Consider the following 18,511-nt stretch of genomic DNA (forward strand, 5'->3'; position numbering starts at 1 on the left):
CTAACGCCCAAGGTTTCTCGCCGTTGTATATATGGATGACGTTTCACCTTTGATTGCTCGCATCTCCGGCCTGGAGAGTCAGATCGCAATGTATGAGAAACTCTTCCAGACCCTAAGTGCGAAGCTAGATCATCATTTCAAGAAATACGACACTGTAGTTAACGCACAACAGCAACAGATCAATTCTCTTACCGATGTTTTGTTCACTTTACTCAACGATCGATGCCGCTATGCAGATATACAACGTGAAAAACTGGGAAACACGCTCGCTGGCGTCGCATCTACCGGCGCATCTTTGAGCGGGGTTGTAGCCACCGCGGGCCTTGGGAGACAGCCGAAGCAGGCCACAGGCCCCCAAACTTCATCCCGACATGTTTCGGGCTTGCAAAGCGACCATCAATCAGCTAGTTTGTACGCTGAAGATACCCCCTCACGTCGCGAGGATGAGCGGCGTAGCAGCGACAGCTATTACAGCGACAACAGCGTTACTAGCGCAGAAAGTGACGAGAGCGAGGATCGAGAAAACTCGGAGCTCAGGCCAGAGCTACATGAGTCCGCAGACGCAGCACACAAGAAGCGCAAGCTTTTCGACAGAAAGTTCCGTTTCTTAGCTTCTCCACAGTCCGTGGCAGAGGTTTGGAAAGAATATACCGAAGGTCTAGCAGGCCAGCCTTCGCTCAAAGAAATGGAATCTACATACCGCTCGAGCTGGCGACGCGATGCGGCGGTTAGCCGGAAGTTTTATCGCCGCAAAGTGCTTTGTCGAGCCATTGAGACCGGCTTGGCTAGAGGCTACGCATTAGAGGAAATAATTGACATGCTCGAGAGTCACAGACAACAGAGAGAAGGAAGACAAGATAAGCTGCCGATTGGCTGGCTATGCCGCCGCAGTAACCTACCAAGCATTTTCAAGTGAGTCGGGCACTCACGAGTGAATGTTCAAAATTTCAAGCGAGGACGCTGAAGGACATATTCGTGAGTAGATTTTTTATGTTGTAAAATCTTTACCTGAAAAACTTGTTCAATAAGTCATCGCCAAGGTTAAAAAGAGCAGAAGTCGTGAGAGTTGGAGCCACAAGACGCGTACCGGCGTCCTAGTATAGTGAAATTTTCGAAAAAAGAGGGCTAACATTGTAATGGGAGCGAAAGAAGCGAGCAAAAACGAGCGTGCTGGACCGAAATCCAGTTCGAAAAGCAAACCGCTCAAGAACAATCAGCGGCGGACCAAGAGACTCCGGAAGTCATCGCTAAGCAAGGCCCAACGCAACTTTGCCGTGTTCAACAAGGACGGTGCCCACATTAACAAGTACGAGAACCTTGAGCTGGACAATATTGAGTCCGAGGGCGATGACGGAAGCGAGAGAACGCAAGAATCGAGCGAGGCGCCCACCACCGAGGCAACGCCAGAGAGTGAGGAACCTCAAAAAGAGCAGGCCCAGGATAATGCGCTGGATGATAACCAGGATTACATTTCGCTCAGCATGAGCTCTGAAGAGGAACAGGAAAGCGAAGAAGAGGCCCCAGATGAGGCTGGCGGCGAACACCCCGGCGGCGACGCCGCACAGCCAAGGACGCTTAACACTGACTACCCCTGGATCCTCAACCACGACCACTCTAAACAGCGTGAAATTGCCGACTGGCTCACGCTTGAAATCAAAGACTTCGTCGCGTACATATCGCCTAGTCAAGAGGAGATCCGCGTGAGAAACTCGACCATCTCTAAAATCCGTAATGCTGTTAAGGATCTATGGCCGGACGCCGACCTGCACGTTTTCGGGTCCTTCGCTACTGATTTGTACCTTCCCGGGTCGGATATTGACTGCGTGATCAACAGTAGTAGTGGCGACAAGGAAAACAGGAACTGCCTGTACTCGCTGGCGAGCTTCTTGAAGCGCCGGAAGCTAGCGACCCAGGTCGAGGTCATTTCTAAAGCCCGAGTCCCTATCATCAAATTCGTGGAACCAATTTCTCAGATTCACATCGATATCTCTTTCGAAAGAGTCAACGGACTGGAAGCCGCCCGTGTCATTCGTGGCTGGTTGAAAGAGACCCCAGGATTGCGTGAGCTCGTGTTGATCGTGAAACAGTTTCTTGCCGCAAGGAGACTCAATATGGTGCACACCGGCGGTCTCGGTGGTTTCAGCATTATCTGTTTAGTATACGCCTTTCTGCAGCTGCATCCAAGGGTAATAAGCTCAGACATCGATAGCATGGAAAACTTGGGTATACTGCTGATCGACTTTTTCGAACTCTACGGTAAGAACTTTGGGTACGATCACGTAGCCATTTCTGTTACCGACAGCGGTGCTCGTTACTTGTCTAAGGAACTCTACGGCAGCCTGCAAAATCCTAGGACTTCCTTCGCACTTGCTATTCAGGACCCCGGAGACAAGGATAACAACATCAGTCGTGGGTCTTTCAACATACGAGACATCAAAAAAGCCTTCGCTGGTGCTTTTGATCTACTAACAAACCGCTGTTTTGAGCTGGATGCCGCTACCTTCAAGGACAGGGTGGGCAAAAGCATTTTAGGCAACGTTATCAAGTACCGTGGGAAACAGAGGGACTTCAAGGATGAAAGAAATCTGGTTGTTAACAAGGCAATAGCAGAGAATGAGACGTACCATCGCAAGCGTGGTCGGATCGTTCATGAGGAAGTGTTTACGGACGTAAGCGATGGCGAGAAAGAAGACGACATATACACGGTGGAAGAGCCGGCTAAGAAGAAGCCAAAAAAGGCAAAAAAAGCGAAGAAAGCCAAGAAGGAAACCAAGGCCAGCAGTAGTAGCGTGGACACTCTGATGGGCCTCGACACTCAAGATGACGCCGACGAAGACGGCTACGACCCTTCCAATGAAGCCCCCTCGACGCTAGCTTTAGAAGACGCGAGATCTGACATCAGAAAAAAATCGGTCGACGCACAAACAAAACGGGATTATTGGCTCAGCAAGGGCCAGGCGCTATAAATCGTTGTCGCCACACGTAGGACGAGGATATGTGGTTTTTTGCATTGTATTATAGATAAGTTATACATTGAGCTGCAGAGCAAGCAAACACGCGAAAGGGCGGTTTCAGTAATCCGTTACTTTCCGCCGTAGCTTCTTCTTATCGCTTTTGATTTTCTTACCCTCCAGTCTTTGCTGGCTGGTCTTGCGGCGTATCGCGCTCCACCTCTGCAGATCCTCCGGCTGTGCCTCTTTCGGAAACCAACATGTGGTCTTGAGCTCACTGACCAGCTTCTCGAGGCAAATCTGCCGGTTGGTTTCTCTGCTGCGCGACTGGTCAGACTGGATCACCACGCAGTCCCTTGAGGAAGAAAGATAGCGAAACCTTCTTTGCACCAGCTGGTCGCGAACTTCCTGTGGTATCCAGTCGCATTTCGAAAACGCATGAATAGTGAGCGTGCATTTGCTGTTGACCTTGTTCACGTTCTGGCCGCCGGGGCCGCTCGATCTGTCAAAGTTGTAGGAGAACGCTTTCTCCGGGAGCGCGCGAACAGTGAGAGAGTCCACCCATTGCTGCGCTGGCAAGGAAGTCTTGGCAGAATACTGCCTGACTATGGGCAGCAGTCCTGCCACTGACCTCATGAAGAACAGCGAGGGCAACCTTGAACGGCACCCGAACCTCATCGCAGCACCGCTTGCAGTGGAAACAATATACGAAACCCAATCACGTGCGTATAGTGATACCTGCGACACTTAGCGATCCTCTGTGAGCAAGGGCAAACCACAGTTTTCGTCTATGGCTGTATGATCAACCTCAATAAGGCCCAACAGAGGTCCCTTCGGTGCGTGGTTTGCCCGCAAATATCTCGACAACAAAGACGCCTTCAAGGAACCGAAAACAAGCCTCCGATAGCTTTAACTTCGCACAGCAAGCAGGGGCTGGTTCTTTCAAGTAAAACCAACAGGTTGGTGTTAATTCATTTGGTTTAGTGTAGCGGTTTTCGGTCCGATTTATGGAATTTGGATTAACTTAAATTATTACCGGAGTCCTTTATTCGTTTTCCGCGACAATTGTCGAGCTACCACCAAAATTTTTTAAGTGTTATATCGAATCAATTATGTTTCAACAGTCGTAAGTTTCGAATCGAAATCGAAGTTGAGTAGGAGCAATTGCAGCGGTGTCAAAAGCTAGCAAAGCATGTCACTCTCAGCTGCAGCGAACAAGATCTCGGAGAATGATTTCCAAAACATTGGCCCGGCCCCACGGCCACCTGGAGCCGCGTTCAACAAGACGCAACCCATAACAAGTTACCTCAACCAGCTGGACCTGCAAGACAAGAGGAACGAGCAGCGCGGAGCAGGCAACGGCAATCGAAAAAGCGGCTGGGTCTCGTACAAGGACGACGGGATCTTGTCGTTTCTATGGCAGAAACGGTACATGGTATTGAGCGACTCGTACTTGACGCTTTACAAGAATGAGCCTCGAGCAGGCAGCGACGACGCGGTGCTACAGATCCCGCTAACCACGATAGTGAGCGTCAGCCGCACACAGCTCAAGCAGAACTGCTTCGAGGTCGTACGCAGCAGCGACCGCAACTCGTCGGCGTCGGGGTCATCGGTGGGCAGCTCTGGAAACGGCAGTGGAGGCTCGGACGGGAGCCGCAAGACCATGTATATTGCTACTAAAACGGAGATAGACCTACATTCGTGGCTGGATGCGATCTTCGCTAAATGCCCCCTTTTGAGCGGGGTATCGTCACCCACCAATTTCACACATAAGGTCCACGTTGGCTTCGATCCCGAGACAGGAAGCTTTGTCGGCATGCCCTCGAACTGGGAGAAGCTGCTCAAGCATTCTCGGATAACGGGGGAAGACTGGAACAACAACTCTGCCGCGGTTATCCAGGTCTTACAATTCTACCAAGAGTACAATGGCGCAGGTACCGCCACAGCTAGTAATAACTCATCTACTACTTCGTTGCCCAAGGCCTCCATCAACCAGGGTCAGTACGGTGGCCAGCAGTCTAGACAGAATTCACATGATATGCTGCCGCAGAGGAAGCCTCCCACACCACCTTCCGTACAGCATCGCCCAAAGTTGCAGGTTTCTACCTCTCACCAAAACTACCAAACTTCGCAACAGAGCCCATATCAGTCGTTCAACAACAAATATGCATCTCCATTGCAGAACAAACCACTTAATTCACATCTGCCATCGCCTCCAGCGCACAAGTTGCCTTATCCTCAACAGGTTCAAGGGCAGAATTCGAGTCAGCTCAAGCAGCATCGTCAAAACGGTTATGCACAGGATGCTTCTCGGTTTAAGCATAACATGCAGAACCCATATCTGACCAGTACCCCGCCTTCCTCATCACCTTCATCCTCGAAGGAACAAGTTTCTCAAAGACATGCGCCACAACAACGTCCACCTGTCAATAATTCTCCATATTCCAACTCATCAACACCTCCGCCACAAAGGCTTCATCCTCAAAGAGCAGCGCCTGCTGTTCTTAAACCTCCAGCACAGCCTGCTCCAAGCACAGCAGCGGCGGCAGCCGCCATGAACCAGAGTAGACCAGAGGCGGGTCCTAAATTTCTGCAGCCTAACAGAGAAGCACCAAAGAAGCCAGATGCACATCCTAAAAAGGACGTTGGAGTCACCAAGCAGAGGAAGCCCACAAAGCCTACAATGTCAAATGCCGAGATTATGGCTAAATTGAAAAGCGTGACTTTCAACACAGATCCTACCCCCTTCTTCCAAATGGTTGAAAAGGCGGGTCAAGGTGCAAGTGGCTCTGTATATCTAGCGCAGAGGACGCAGCTCCCAGACTATGGCGAAGGCGATCTCAACGAGCAGATAGGGGAGCAACACATTGGTGACAAGGTCGCCATCAAGCAGATGATTCTTTCCAAGCAACCAAGAAAAGAGCTTATCGTGAATGAGATTCTGGTAATGAAGGACTCGCAGCACAAAAATATAGTCAACTTCCTCGAAGCCTATCTGAAAACAGAAGACGATCTCTGGGTAGTTATGGAATATATGGAGGGTGGATCACTGACAGATTTAATCGAAAACAGTCCAACTAATGGAAGTAATCACGCCCCACTGACGGAACCCCAGATTGCCTACATAGTCAGGGAGACTTGTCAGGGCCTTAAATTTCTACACGATAAGCACATTATTCATAGAGACATCAAGTCTGATAATGTGCTGTTAGATCATAGGGCTAGGGTTAAGATTACCGATTTTGGGTTTTGCGCAAAGTTAACAGACAAAAGAAGCAAGAGAGCAACCATGGTTGGCACCCCTTACTGGATGGCGCCAGAGGTTGTAAAGCAGCGGGAGTATGACGAAAAAGTCGATGTATGGTCCCTGGGTATCATGACAATCGAGATGTTAGAGGGCGAGCCCCCATATCTGAATGAGGATCCGCTCAAAGCACTTTACCTGATCGCAACCAATGGAACTCCCAAACTCAAACAACCCGAAGTCCTTTCGCTCAAGATCAAGCGGTTCTTGAGTGTTTGCTTATGTGTTGATGTAAAATACCGTGCATCGACTGAAGAGTTGCTTCATCATAGCTTCTTTGACATGAGCTGCGACCCAAGGGATCTTACTTCTTTGTTAGAATGGAAGAAATAATAGAGCACTCAGTAAGTGCAGGTGCAGGGGGTTTGAAATAGAACTATCTATACAATGAACGTAAACGGTAAGGAATATCTGTTTAGTGCAATAGTTTAGTGAAGTCTAAAGAAACTTCTTGAACGATAGTTTCAAGACCGCTGACCTTTTGTGATACCGGTATTGCCCGCAAAATGAGAGGATAAAGAACTTGAAGGTCTCGAATAGCTTTATCGCAGGCCACCTTGCCCTTGGCCTTTGATATGTAATCTAGAACTTTTCTCAGTCCGCTCAATACCAATGCCACCTCCATGCTTCTATCCTTCGCAATGGGGGCACGATTCAAAAGTATAGCGTCAGAAACGTACCTTCTCAGACTGAAGGCATATCGGGCAACCAAGAATGGCAGACAAACTGCTCTCAGCTTATCAAAACCTGGCCCTTCAAACATCATGTAGTTGGTCAAGTCCTGGAGGCACAAAGTCGCTGTTTTATACTTGCTTAAAAGTTTCTGACCTCGCGTGGACTCTAGAACTTCATCGAAAGGAAAGACCGCCAGCTTTTGAGCAACCTCCTCAAGGCTCTCGCTGCTTTTGATAATTTCATCTTCAATGTCATCAACTTCGTGAAAAAAGGAAGCAGACCAAACCGAAGACACAAACTTCTTGAGATGTTTGGCTTTCAAAGATTCCAAGTTCAATTGTTGAAGTAGTTTTTCTCGGAAATGCTGAAATTCTTCAATGTCATCAATCTCAGTAAGCAAGTCTGTTTCAGAGTCGAGCCTTTTGAGAGGGACTACTGCAACTTCAACAAACATATCGAAAAATGCATCTCGCACTTCTTCTGGAATGTGGTCAACTTCTTCATAATGAAAAACGTCGAGAATTTTCTCAGCTAACGAGAAGAAACAACGGGAGGAAAGAGTCCAGAGAACAGCAGAATTATTCATGTCTCCTTTGATTAATGATTTGTTGATAATAGGAATACTGAGACTTTTTAAAATTTTAAGAAGCCGCTTAGAGCTGACAAAGCTCTGATTGAGGTCATTTATACCCGACAAGCGTTGTGAAAAGCAGCTGCATGCTTCGTAACTCATAGCCTCGAATGATGGGATTCTCTTTCTGGATGAACTACTGAGCTTGGGTCCCAATTTCATTTGAATGCGGGTTCTTGTATCAAAAGGAAGTGCCATTATTGTGCTAATCTGGTCCAACATTAGTAGCTCAACATCAAGTTGCTGTCCAAGTTCGAAAGTCTTTATAGATTTGAGGACAGCATTCTGCAGAGTAGAAGGTTTCTGATTGTCCGTCGAGAATTCAGGGAGCAAAGGATAACGAGCTGCAGAATTCAGAATTAACAATATGTTTTCGACTTTTTCAGCATCTAGTAGGCCCTGGCTTCCCATCAGTTGATGCAAAAAAGGATAGCAAAGGAGAAGTTCCTCTACGCAATCATAGTTTGTCTTGCGCTTGAGCTCAGAAGATTTTGCAGGATCAGCGTAAATGACGTTATATCCGCACCACCTCTGGTATATTTCACTCGTTATTCTGGCTGGAAAGTCTTGGATCTTTAAAACGGCTTGAAGAAGTTCTCTTAGGTTACTAAGTACAATGAAGGAAATTTCGAAAGAAGGCAAGATAACCAGATCTGCCATGTAACAAACAAGTAATGACCATGCTTCAGTAAAATCCGAAGTATGTGAGAACTTTGCCAAATAGAGCGCAAACATATGGATCAAACCCTTCAAGGTCAGGTTAACATATTCACCGCTTTCTAGGTACTCCTCGAAATTGGAACGCTGCTGAAGCAAAGGTTTTATAACTTCGTGTACTATAAGCTCCCATGGTGGGAACGAGCTTGAATGTGAATCAATGATCCTAAAAAAGGTTTGAATAGCCCCATTCTTGACCTCGACCCTTTCATCATTAGTACACTCGACAAGTTTTTTTAGCAGATAGAGCCACAAACCATAGTAAAGGCCACAAGGTTCGGTATTTTGGTCGGATATCATGCTGATAAGCTGGCCATCTTCGATTTTCTTGGCGAACGCTAGTTTTTGGGAGTCGGTAAATTCACTGGGCACTTTTGAAACACAGGTTCTCAGATAATCTCCAATAAGCCAAAACTGGCTGATTGAAGAAAAAGATATATTCAAGTCCCTATCTTGCCTAACAAAATTAAGCAATGTGTCAATCACGTTCTTAACAACATCTAGAGGAAGTGTCTGCAAAAAATCATCAAAAATGAGCTTAAAGACCTCGAAGGATAATTTGATTACGCCATTGTGCTTTGAGCTTATGGTTTCCAGAATGGAGCTGTCTTCTTCGTGATCTGAGAGCTCAGTAATAGAGCTTTCAGACATAATAACAAAAGGACAATTTATAATCTTGAAGACAACATCCCACGCCCCCTGTAACGAGTCCCCAAAAATGTCTAAAAGCCCCTTCAAGGTGCGCAAGACCTGAAACAAAATATCATACTCAGTCTCAACAGCACCATTGCGGACATCGTCTCTTGTTCTTTTTAAACTCATAATGCTGTTTATCATCTGCATCAGGGCTGTTAAAAGCCGGCTTTGAGCAGCTTCAGTATCTGTTTTTTGGGGTATTTCAGGATCGCTTGAGACAATTGCTGCCCTTGAAATTATGTTATTAAAAACATCAACAGCACTCAACCGAAGTTTCTCATTGGCAATTTCTCGACTTGCCGCAACCTCAACAAGGTAACTAATCACCAAGTCCCAACTTGGCCGCCATTTGCTTTCATTCACCAACCGCCAGATATTTATTTGACTCAGCTCCCTCAGTTGAGCGATGAAGAAGTCCCTGTTGAAGATACATGTATTCAGCATTTTACTACCATCAACGGGCGAGTGGCCCTCAGGAGCATAATTGGATGTTATTAGCTCAGCGCATTCTTTTGATTGCTGAATTACGCTTGAGACCATGACGTTGAAGCTGGAACTGGAGTAGTGCTGTGTGCTTTCATATAGCTTGATGATGCTGAACTTTGCAGCGCTGATATCAGACGAAGATGCTCGAGGGTTTTGGGCTGTCTTGAAGCCATGCGTTGAATGATCGGAGTCTCTAGATGGACCCTCAAGGTAGTATGACATCCATTGCCAAGTCTTTAAAACTTCTTTCCAACTATCTGAGCTGAAAACAGAGCCTAAAGATAAGGACAGTGACATTAACGCTCTGAAAACACTTATCGTCCTTTGATGAATAGCGCGCGAGTGTTGAAGGTTTGCTTCAAAGCTCCCTTTAGCATTAGATGAGTTCCCTATCAGTGATTCGCTGATAGTGTTTATAACAGTACTGGCAGTGGTCAGGCTCCGGTCAGACTCGTTATCTTCAGGGGCCTCGCCCATTATATGACAGCTTTCGACTGTAGCTATCCCAAACAAGCGCAGGCACTTGTTTAGCTTATTCTCGCATTCCAGTACGCCAGCAGAGTGTGATAGCTTTTGGAAGGCCCTCACCACTGAATGAAACAACGGAGTGTCTAAAGTTGAAGCGTACAAAAACATTTTGTGGATAAAAAAGAGGTCATCGAAAAGTTCACTGTACATAAGCTTCAACGACTTAACCTCTTCTTCTTTCGCTTGCTTTTGGTATAACGATACTGCCTGTGACCCCATTCCGTCCGATATGGAATTGGTTACAGCTAGCACCAGATATACGACATATGTTTGGTCGACAAGAGGCGCGCTTGCCTTGTCCAGCAAGTCAATAAATGGGATCTTGGCCACTGAATATTCTTGTGAAACTATAGGGGTGTCCCCTCGAGTTAGCACATGGAGGACTTTCAAGTATTCGTGATACTCTTTTTGGCTCAGAATGCCTTTAAGAGTACTCAAAAGGCTCTTGAGAATCTGTCTGCGATCAGGGTGAACATCATAAGATTTGAAGATGCCCCAAACCAATGCAAAGTTTTTGCACACAAGCTGAAAGAGCTCAAGGGATATGATCTTCTTCCAAATTGGTGATTCGATTTCATTTGACAAGATGTTGATCAAAAGAAATAAAATTATTTCAAGTTCGAGCTCTAAAATTGCCAGAAACTCTTCTTGTATCAGCAATGTCAGGCACCTTGCGCTCCTTACAACAATCGGGAAACTCTTTGACGATGAAATAGAACGCAGAAGTAGAGGTACAGCCCTTGTTCTAAGAACGAACTGTAAATCGGGGCAGGCTGCAAAAAGTTTCCGGTGATTCCTTAGTACACTTTCGAGAACCTCAAGCCCATAGTCTTCTGGTATGCTTTCGACGTTCAGAATGCAATCTTTAGGACTGTAAGACGCATTCTTTAGGTTGCACAAGTCGTTAAAAAGGCGGTTAGCATCATGGCGAAATGAGCCGACTTCAATGAATTCTATATTGTTTACTGCCACTTTGCAAGTCCTGCTTTCTTGATCGATAGTCGCTCTCTCTAAAATGTCGTTTATCAGTTGCTGGAGCGTTGCACTCGCAGTTCCGAAAACGACGGGCGCCTTGTTTGGTATCTGGATGAGACTTGAGCAGCATAAAAGCAGTTTGGAGCATAGCTTTCCAACAACAACCTGGCTATATGTCTTGAAAAAGAGCGGAATGATTTGTAGGACCTTGAGCTGTATTTCTGCGGCTAGGTGGGTTGAATCTATGAATGCATCGAGCACGTCCTCAATTCTGTCCTCAGGTATGCAATTGACCGATGACATCTTTTGTAGGCATTGCACTGAGACGCTTGTGAGCTTAGCGTTTTTGGAGGCACACGAAAGGACGAAAGGCGTTACAAAGTCTGGATGCCTTGGAAGGTCTTCGAATTCATGAACAGTTTTCAAGATCTCTATTGACTTGTCACTTGCATGCCTCACCTCAGAGCTGCGCCGCTTAGACTCCGCCGAAAGTGCGTGCAATTCTGTGAAGAGCTCATCACTAAATTTGCGGAACGAAAGTTTCGTCGACATTTCTTGGCTTTTGATAGCTACCGGCACTGCTCTTCTGAGAGCTTAGTGTCCCTTTTAACTCGTTAGAATGATCTACTTGAGATCTGAGAACTAAATAAGACGTTAGCGTTGTTGATGTCATTATATACGCAAACTCAACGCGGCCATGACAGTTGGCAACTTTTACATTGAGTTTACATAAGTTTTACACCCGAAATTTCAATATCAGAATCCCGATTAACCCAAGTACCGTCAGAGCGTCGATGAGAGATGAAATGGGGCTGGATTTTAGGGCTCCTGATTACAGTTGATTGAAAGTTAATCTAACTTCCGTATATAATGATTTTTAATGATCAAGCGATTACAACCTTTTAGAGATGAGCCTAGTTCTCAAATCTGATCCTTATCTCGATAACATGAGAGGCTATGTTCAGAAATCTAGCCCACCTTTATAATGGAAAGTTTCAGACACTGAACAGAACTAATGCTTTGTGGGAAAGATGCAGCTGTATGCGCCTTTGCAGTACGGATGCCAACGCAGCAGAAAAGTCTAAGGAGGAAGAAGAAGAAGTTGAAGTTGCCACGAAAGAGAACGGCAAGAAAGATGGAGGAGATTGGAATGGATCCAACGCTTACAGTTGTGGACGCCCTTCCCGCAAGTCTGGTAAAGGTGTTTATCTGGTTCCCAAGGTGCACTCTACAGATCACATCAAACAAGATGAAATTCATACGGAAGGGCTGTTCGCAGGAAACAAACCTCTGTTTTTAGGGGAGCTTTCTCTGAGCTTTAAGCGACCGAGTGGTGCTCTTGATGGCATTTTTGGGACTTTGACCAAGATAAAAAGAGCGACAGATGACGGCGGAGACCAAGAAATAGATGTTCAAGGTATTATAAATGACCTTCAGACAGGGGACAAGGATATCTCCTCTGGAGAGAAAAGCGCAGCAAAAAGGCCCGTCATTCCGTGGGATGCTTCGATCAGTGGTATGGTCTATAACGATCAGCCCTTCAAACAAGTGCCGCGAGGGGTTGTGAATAAGCTGAAGCCCTTTAAGTTATTGAAAATAGAGCGGAAGAATAAGTCTGGAAATTCTCAAGACCATGAATTGGTAAAGATGAGGGTTCACAATTCTAAAGTTAATGACGAGCTGCAACTAGTAGATCTTAACAGGGAAGCTACCAGGAGACCTCCTACTTTAGAGCTGAACGACTCCGCGGGGAAAGCGAAAAGGTTCTATACTGATGAATCAAAGTCGCTTACGCAGTTCAAGTTCATCAGGAGTGACCAGCACGTCTTCAAGACGGATGTTGACAAGCTGAACAATTTGCTGGTCAAAGAGTTTTTGAAGAGAACAAAGCTGAAAATTGACTCTGAGTTCAGGGACAACCAGCTGCCGCTTTACATCTATATCAATAAGACTTTATCATCGAACGCTTTGCTACAGCGGTTTATCAGAAAGCGTGTCACGGATCATATATCCCCACTCTTCACAACAATACTTTCATCATATGAGAGAGAGGACGAAGCCAAGAAGTTTGAGAAAAGAATCCAACTGAGAGTCAACTCACTCGTCGAGGACCTTGCCGAATATTTCCCGTCCGTGTTTTTCGCGGGTGATATAGTAGATTGTGTTCACCACCCGAGTCCCGTCCCAGGATATGGGAGACTTTACTGGCTGAAGCCAGGAAAACGACACAAAGCCATTTGGGGCAGGAACTCTGAGAGTGATTTCGTGTTCAACTTAAGCAACACATACCGCATAACACGTAGTGGTGTGCGTTATATGAAATATCCTATTAACATTCATTATAGAACTTTCCATCAAGCATTCACGGAATGGGAATATCGTAAATAGTCTAAACTCATATTATTAACTGTTTATATGTCTACTACTTTCATCCAACCGGTAAGAAAACATCTCTAGCCTGCTAGGGAAAATCTCTTTCCTCATCAACACTTGAACCTTGATTGCTTTCGGCCTCATCTTCGTCTGAGTCAAATACAACGTCTCTCGTAGCGTAAACATACACTTCGTTAGGCCTATCTAGTCCAATTCTCCTCCGGACTTTGGCCTTCCTTTTTCTGTGATCATCGCTGCTGCTTTTAGAGTGTATGCTCAATGTTTTTATTACCAATCCTTTGACGATGAAATGGTCGGTGTAGTATATCATTCCGTCCCAAATCCTGCTGCACTTCTCGAGAATAACGTTCTTGAGAGGTTGAGGCTCGTTAAACTCAACCTTGTTGGTGTCTCTTGGAGGGGTATCGTCGCCGTATTGCCACCGAACTCTCTGCTCCTCCGTGCCGCTATTAGCCGTGTCATTCCGACTTCCGATTTCTCCAGTTTCGCTATCTCGCGATATGGCGTCCTGCACCTTTAAAGCGTATTTTGCAAAGTGGTAATCTTCCTGGTCGTCTTCGTAAACTGGACGCCCTAAAACGCTCTGAGCCTGCACCTTCCGTTCGAGGATGAGTATGTGGTCCACCCATTCCCACACGATAACCGCAGAACCCACATAGCAAGTGGTATTGAAGATTTCGCTGAGGTCATCGACCCAGATATTAGCAACATCTGCGACAAAGAACCCTGGCTGTAAAAGTACAATGATGAGAGCTAGCAAAGTTAGAATCATCATTCGCTGATATAGAAAGCAGAGGTGCCTTTTATTGAACATGTTGAAACAGATAATGCACGCGTAAGAAGCTGCGAGCGCTATGCGGAACAGGTACACAAATGGCGACAGTAGCGTCAAGCCATCCGCATCGTAGGAGAGGCCTGAAAAATTATCATTAATAGACTGTGCCAGAGTTGGAATGGCCCATAGAACCTGCGAGATGATGGAGAGAGTAACCCCCACCAGGAACACAGTTCTTTTTTCTTTGACGCGAGAGAAAAGGCGCATTATGATCTGAACTTGACATAGCTGGCATATAAGAACAACCAATAAGTCTAGGCACGTGAAAGTGAGATCCATCCAGAGCAGGTCTAGCACCCTTTCCGTGGAGACCACCCCCTTGTAGATGTGGTCTTGGTGTAGGACCTTGAGAGCTTTGCTTATGAAGATAGCAAGGTTCACAGACGCAAGGGTACTCCCGAGTTTCAGCAAATTGGATGCGCCGCGGTGCGGCTTTTGTCGGATAGTGATGAAAACTATGACCGTCAGGAAAAGAGTTATCACGAAATTTGTTGTGAATGACATGATTATTGCATATATGCTGTATTTGAAAGGCCCCCGATCATTCCCGCTGGTGATGAAAGTATGCCAATCCCTTTGGAGCGCTTTTGAGTAAGGAAAGGATAGTCTATTTCGTTTCAGTGACGAATATACTGGGTTTCCTTCATCGCAGTAGCTTGTGAAACGCACGCTGTCGAAGTAGGCCACGGGTTGCCACTTGTTTTTCCATATGAGAACACCATTCCCTAAATCAATACCCCCGCAGCTCTGGTATTCTTTCGGCACCTGGCTGTACCTCCAAGAAGTCTTTTTCACCATATTTGCAGAGGGTATGCTCCTGCGATGAGTTCAAGTATAGAGCTACTTGTTGATTTTAACATCACCCGTATTTTTTGACAGGACGACTAAGCAATAAGGTTGAGCATAGAACCAGATTAGCCCCAATTCCCATCTGTTTGCCATTCATAAGCGTGTAGGCTCTAGTTGACTCACTGTAGGGTATATAACAAGAAGCTTGGCACCGCCTTCACGGCTGACTCATTTCTTGGGCCTCTTGGGACGAAATAGAACATCGTGAAATATAATGACATTTTTTAAAATATGATCTTGAAACTGCTTGACCGGCGCAGGTGGTGGAATTGACCGATTGGCAGGCGGTTTAGTCCCTCATTTGTATTAATGACTAAACTCTCTGATGTCCATGATTATGGAAGCTCCAAGACTAAATCTAGAAACGGTGGCCTTAGTGGATACTTGGCAAGCAAGTCGCCGTCGGTCCCAAATCTTACACAGACCTTTACAACACGATCGATGAAAGAAACCTCGCCTGAAAGAGCGGGTTATCAACAATTTGGGTCGCCCTTGGTTGAGGAACCCACTAACCTCAGTGTGATCGACCTCTATGGCGATGAGGACGACGAGGACGCCGATGATGACGAGGACGCCGATGATGACGAGGCAGAGGGATCTCAGAGCACATCTGGCGTGATAGCAGACCTGCCTGTGAGTTCGACCGAATCTCCCTCTCTGGAAGCACCCAACGCGTTCGGGGCGGCCAAGGATCTGTCTCAGTACGATCGATATGGCTTCAAAAAGCAAACAGCTCATGTCAGTCAAGAAGAGTACCATATGTGGTGGGATCAATACTCCAGATATTGCATTCGCCGGAAACGCAAGTGGCAGGATCTTCTGGAGAAAAGTGGACTGGCCCCAAGTAATGACGTTCCTGACCGCTTCCCTCCTCGAAGCGAGAAGTTAAAAAGATACGTAAGAAAGGGAATCCCAGCAGAATGGAGAGGCCAGGCGTGGTGGTATTTCGCTCGAGGGCAGGAAAAGCTCAATAAGAACGCTGGCGTGTACGACAAGTTGTTGGAGGGACTGAATAACAAGAAAGATAAGAATAACTGTAAAGACTTAGAGGTAATTGAGAGAGATTTGCATAGAACATTTCCAGAAAACATTCATTTTCAAAAGGACCCCAAGGAGGGCCAAGAGCCGCTCATGATTCAGTCATTGCGCAGAGTGCTGTTGGCATTCTCGGTTTATAATCCTAAGATTGGCTACTGCCAGTCCATGAATTTCCTTGCAGGACTGTTATTGCTATTCCTGGATGAGGAAAAGTCTTTTTGGATGTTGGTGATTATAACATCTAGATACCTGCCTGGTGTCCACAACGTGAACCTAGAAGGTGTCAACGTTGACCAGGGTGTGCTCATGCTGTGTGTCAAGGAATACTTGCCCGATTTCTGGCAAAGAATAATCCCAAAGGAACAAAGCCGAAGCAACGAGTTTCTGTACAAGCTCCCTCCTATTACTCTCTGCACGGCGAGTTGGTTTATGAGCTGTTTTGTCGGCGTCGTTCCAATTGAGACAACATTGCGTATTTGGGATTGTCTCTTCTATGAGGAATCGCATGTCCTTTTCAAAATATCGCTTTCCATAATCAAAATTTGTGAGCAAGAATTGGCGGGCAGTCGCCTTGCTCACCGCGGGCTGCGGGCCAGGACACATGGTAGGGACGATGATGATATAGAAGTATTTCAAGTCATTCAGACCGTACCGAAGAAGCTTCTTGACCCCCAGGACATCTTCGACCGGATCATATTCAAAAGGCGAGTCCCGCTTAACAACCTTAACCAAGAGGAGATTGACCGCTGCCGGAAGTACGTCACATCTCAGAGATTGAAGTTCAAAAACTGCGCAGAAATTATGGGCGACAGAACAAGCGCCAAAGCAAGTGCAAAGAGGGATTTGGAAATAGGGCCAGATTTTGTAAACAACGCTTTGTCATCGGAAGTTTACGGTTTTAGAAGAAGTCTTACGGGCGCCCACTGGAACAATAGCATAAAGGAAAAGGTGCGGCAGATACGAAGGAAATAATTTATAGTTGACAAATAGTATATAACTAGTGTTAATCAAGGTCTGCCAAATCCCACCCGCGTTGGAGGCGCTGCAACACAGCCGTGGCTTCTTGAGGATCAGCCATTTCGTTTTTCAACAGCTGTTCGATTTTGACCCAGGGAACTTGAACAGATCTTGGTGCAATTTCTTCAGCGTCTATGGAAGCATTGGCAGAGTCACCTGCTGATGTGCCTTGTGATGCGGCGTTTTCTAACTTGGAGACCATCACCACCAAATCGACCTTGTCGCTCTTTAAGTCAGACAGCAATATGTTGTCATGCAAGACTTTACCTTTTAGCAGAACTTTAAGCTGTGAAGTCTCATGAATAGAGTCTTCTTTCTGGATTAGAAACTCTTTAACCTGGTAGATGGTCTCGGATTGGTCGAACTCTTGTGAGTACACGAATTTTGGCGCCCTTATGGATTTGAGATTCAGCTGGATCCGAGCAGATCCAGAACCGTTCCCACCGTTCCGCTTCAACCTCTTGTGATCGTATTTGTATTTCAAAGGTGGGAGCGCAACGCCAAGGTTGGTGATATTCTCCATTGGCGTTTTAAAGTCCGACTTCAACACTATAGGTTGCTGTGCAACCAATGAAAGAAACTTGCTGATAAACTCTTTCTCAGGTAGGGACATGCTGGCTCTTTTCTGCTTTTTTATTCCTATAGGTAATGGCAGTTCTTTATGATCAATTGGGTATTTCTTGGTTGCACAGTTAGCTTTTTGAAAATTGAATTTAATCAAAGACATGCCGACTAATCAATGAATAGCGCCCTGACCAGCTCAAACTCTAAGCATGTGGTTCCAGATGATTCCGATCAGCCAAAGGCCTTGTTCTTCAATTATCACGAGTTTTCTGTAACAGATTACGCCGAAATCGGCAAGGAATGTAGCGAACATGAAGAAGAGCTCGCTCTGTGTATTACGCACTTCCCTAACACATATGCACCTCTAGACTCTATCAGATTTAAGCAGACACGAATTGTGCGGATTCCCAGGCGATATGAAGACAATCTTGACTGGCCGGTGTTTTGTACGCTGCTCCCTGGACACGAGCCCGCGGCCCTTGTGAACCAAGATGGCAGTTTGCAGTTCGTGCCTTACGGTTTCTACGAAAACCAGATCTATGGCCTGTCTTCTGTTAGCCCTTTAAGCTCCTATCTTAGCCCCGAGGAGTTCAAAGATATCGTTGAAACCGTAAACATGTATTTACGACAGGGCTACGATCCGAACACATGGCGCAATATCATATCTGCTACTTTTGATGTGCTAACTTTCAATCTATGGAACTGTCTAATGATCCGACTTGTTTCAAGTCCCTTGCTCAAGCTGGAGAACTACGTTGAAACGCTGAACAAATCTAAACTTTTCAAAAACAAAAACATAAGGCTAATTTCCCCGAGAAGGTCGGGATTTCTCTCGGTATGTTAAACCAGTG

General features: G+C 46.1%; 10 protein-coding genes across 10 annotated transcripts; 6 read left to right on the forward strand and 4 right to left on the reverse strand.

Moving 5' to 3' along the window:
* Positions 1-31: 31 nt before the first annotated feature.
* MSN1 (Msn1p) lies at positions 32-916 on the forward strand (the record flags this gene model as incomplete). Its single annotated transcript, XM_002551471.1, has 1 exon — positions 32-916. The coding sequence occupies one exon, from the start codon at positions 32-34 to the stop codon at positions 914-916; it is 885 nt and encodes a 294-aa protein (XP_002551517.1).
* Positions 917-1,136: 220 nt separating this feature from the next.
* TRF5 (non-canonical poly(A) polymerase TRF5) lies at positions 1,137-2,966 on the forward strand (the record flags this gene model as incomplete). The annotated part of the gene is made up of 1 exon (XM_002551472.1): positions 1,137-2,966. One exon carries the CDS (start codon positions 1,137-1,139, stop codon positions 2,964-2,966), a length of 1,830 nt encoding a protein of 609 aa, XP_002551518.1.
* Positions 2,967-3,071: 105 nt separating this feature from the next.
* Positions 3,072-3,629, reverse strand: PTH4 (Pth4p; the record flags this gene model as incomplete). Its single annotated transcript, XM_002551473.1, has 1 exon — positions 3,072-3,629. One exon carries the CDS (start codon positions 3,627-3,629, stop codon positions 3,072-3,074), a length of 558 nt encoding a protein of 185 aa, XP_002551519.1.
* Positions 3,630-4,143: 514 nt separating this feature from the next.
* Positions 4,144-6,588, forward strand: CLA4 (serine/threonine protein kinase CLA4; the record flags this gene model as incomplete). Its single annotated transcript, XM_002551474.1, has 1 exon — positions 4,144-6,588. The coding sequence occupies one exon, from the start codon at positions 4,144-4,146 to the stop codon at positions 6,586-6,588; it is 2,445 nt and encodes an 814-aa protein (XP_002551520.1).
* An 82-nt stretch (positions 6,589-6,670) lies between these two features.
* On the reverse strand, positions 6,671-11,515 carry MON2 (Mon2p; the record flags this gene model as incomplete). The annotated part of the gene is made up of 1 exon (XM_002551475.1): positions 6,671-11,515. The coding sequence occupies one exon, from the start codon at positions 11,513-11,515 to the stop codon at positions 6,671-6,673; it is 4,845 nt and encodes a 1,614-aa protein (XP_002551521.1).
* A 405-nt stretch (positions 11,516-11,920) lies between these two features.
* On the forward strand, positions 11,921-13,351 carry MRX6 (Mrx6p; the record flags this gene model as incomplete). Its single annotated transcript, XM_002551476.1, has 1 exon — positions 11,921-13,351. The coding sequence occupies one exon, from the start codon at positions 11,921-11,923 to the stop codon at positions 13,349-13,351; it is 1,431 nt and encodes a 476-aa protein (XP_002551522.1).
* A 73-nt stretch (positions 13,352-13,424) lies between these two features.
* On the reverse strand, positions 13,425-14,990 carry RIM21 (Rim21p; the record flags this gene model as incomplete). The annotated part of the gene is made up of 1 exon (XM_002551477.1): positions 13,425-14,990. One exon carries the CDS (start codon positions 14,988-14,990, stop codon positions 13,425-13,427), a length of 1,566 nt encoding a protein of 521 aa, XP_002551523.1.
* Positions 14,991-15,350: 360 nt separating this feature from the next.
* MSB3 (Rab GTPase-activating protein MSB3) lies at positions 15,351-17,051 on the forward strand (the record flags this gene model as incomplete). The annotated part of the gene is made up of 1 exon (XM_002551478.1): positions 15,351-17,051. One exon carries the CDS (start codon positions 15,351-15,353, stop codon positions 17,049-17,051), a length of 1,701 nt encoding a protein of 566 aa, XP_002551524.1.
* Positions 17,052-17,082: 31 nt separating this feature from the next.
* Positions 17,083-17,823, reverse strand: MDY2 (Mdy2p; the record flags this gene model as incomplete). Its single annotated transcript, XM_002551479.1, has 1 exon — positions 17,083-17,823. One exon carries the CDS (start codon positions 17,821-17,823, stop codon positions 17,083-17,085), a length of 741 nt encoding a protein of 246 aa, XP_002551525.1.
* A 12-nt stretch (positions 17,824-17,835) lies between these two features.
* On the forward strand, positions 17,836-18,504 carry SHR5 (Shr5p; the record flags this gene model as incomplete). Its single annotated transcript, XM_002551480.1, has 1 exon — positions 17,836-18,504. One exon carries the CDS (start codon positions 17,836-17,838, stop codon positions 18,502-18,504), a length of 669 nt encoding a protein of 222 aa, XP_002551526.1.
* Positions 18,505-18,511: the final 7 nt, after the last annotated feature.

The sequence above is a fragment of the Lachancea thermotolerans genome, assembly GCF_000142805.1.
Source record: "Lachancea thermotolerans CBS 6340 chromosome A complete sequence".
Taxonomy (NCBI): Eukaryota; Fungi; Ascomycota; class Saccharomycetes; order Saccharomycetales; family Saccharomycetaceae; genus Lachancea; species Lachancea thermotolerans.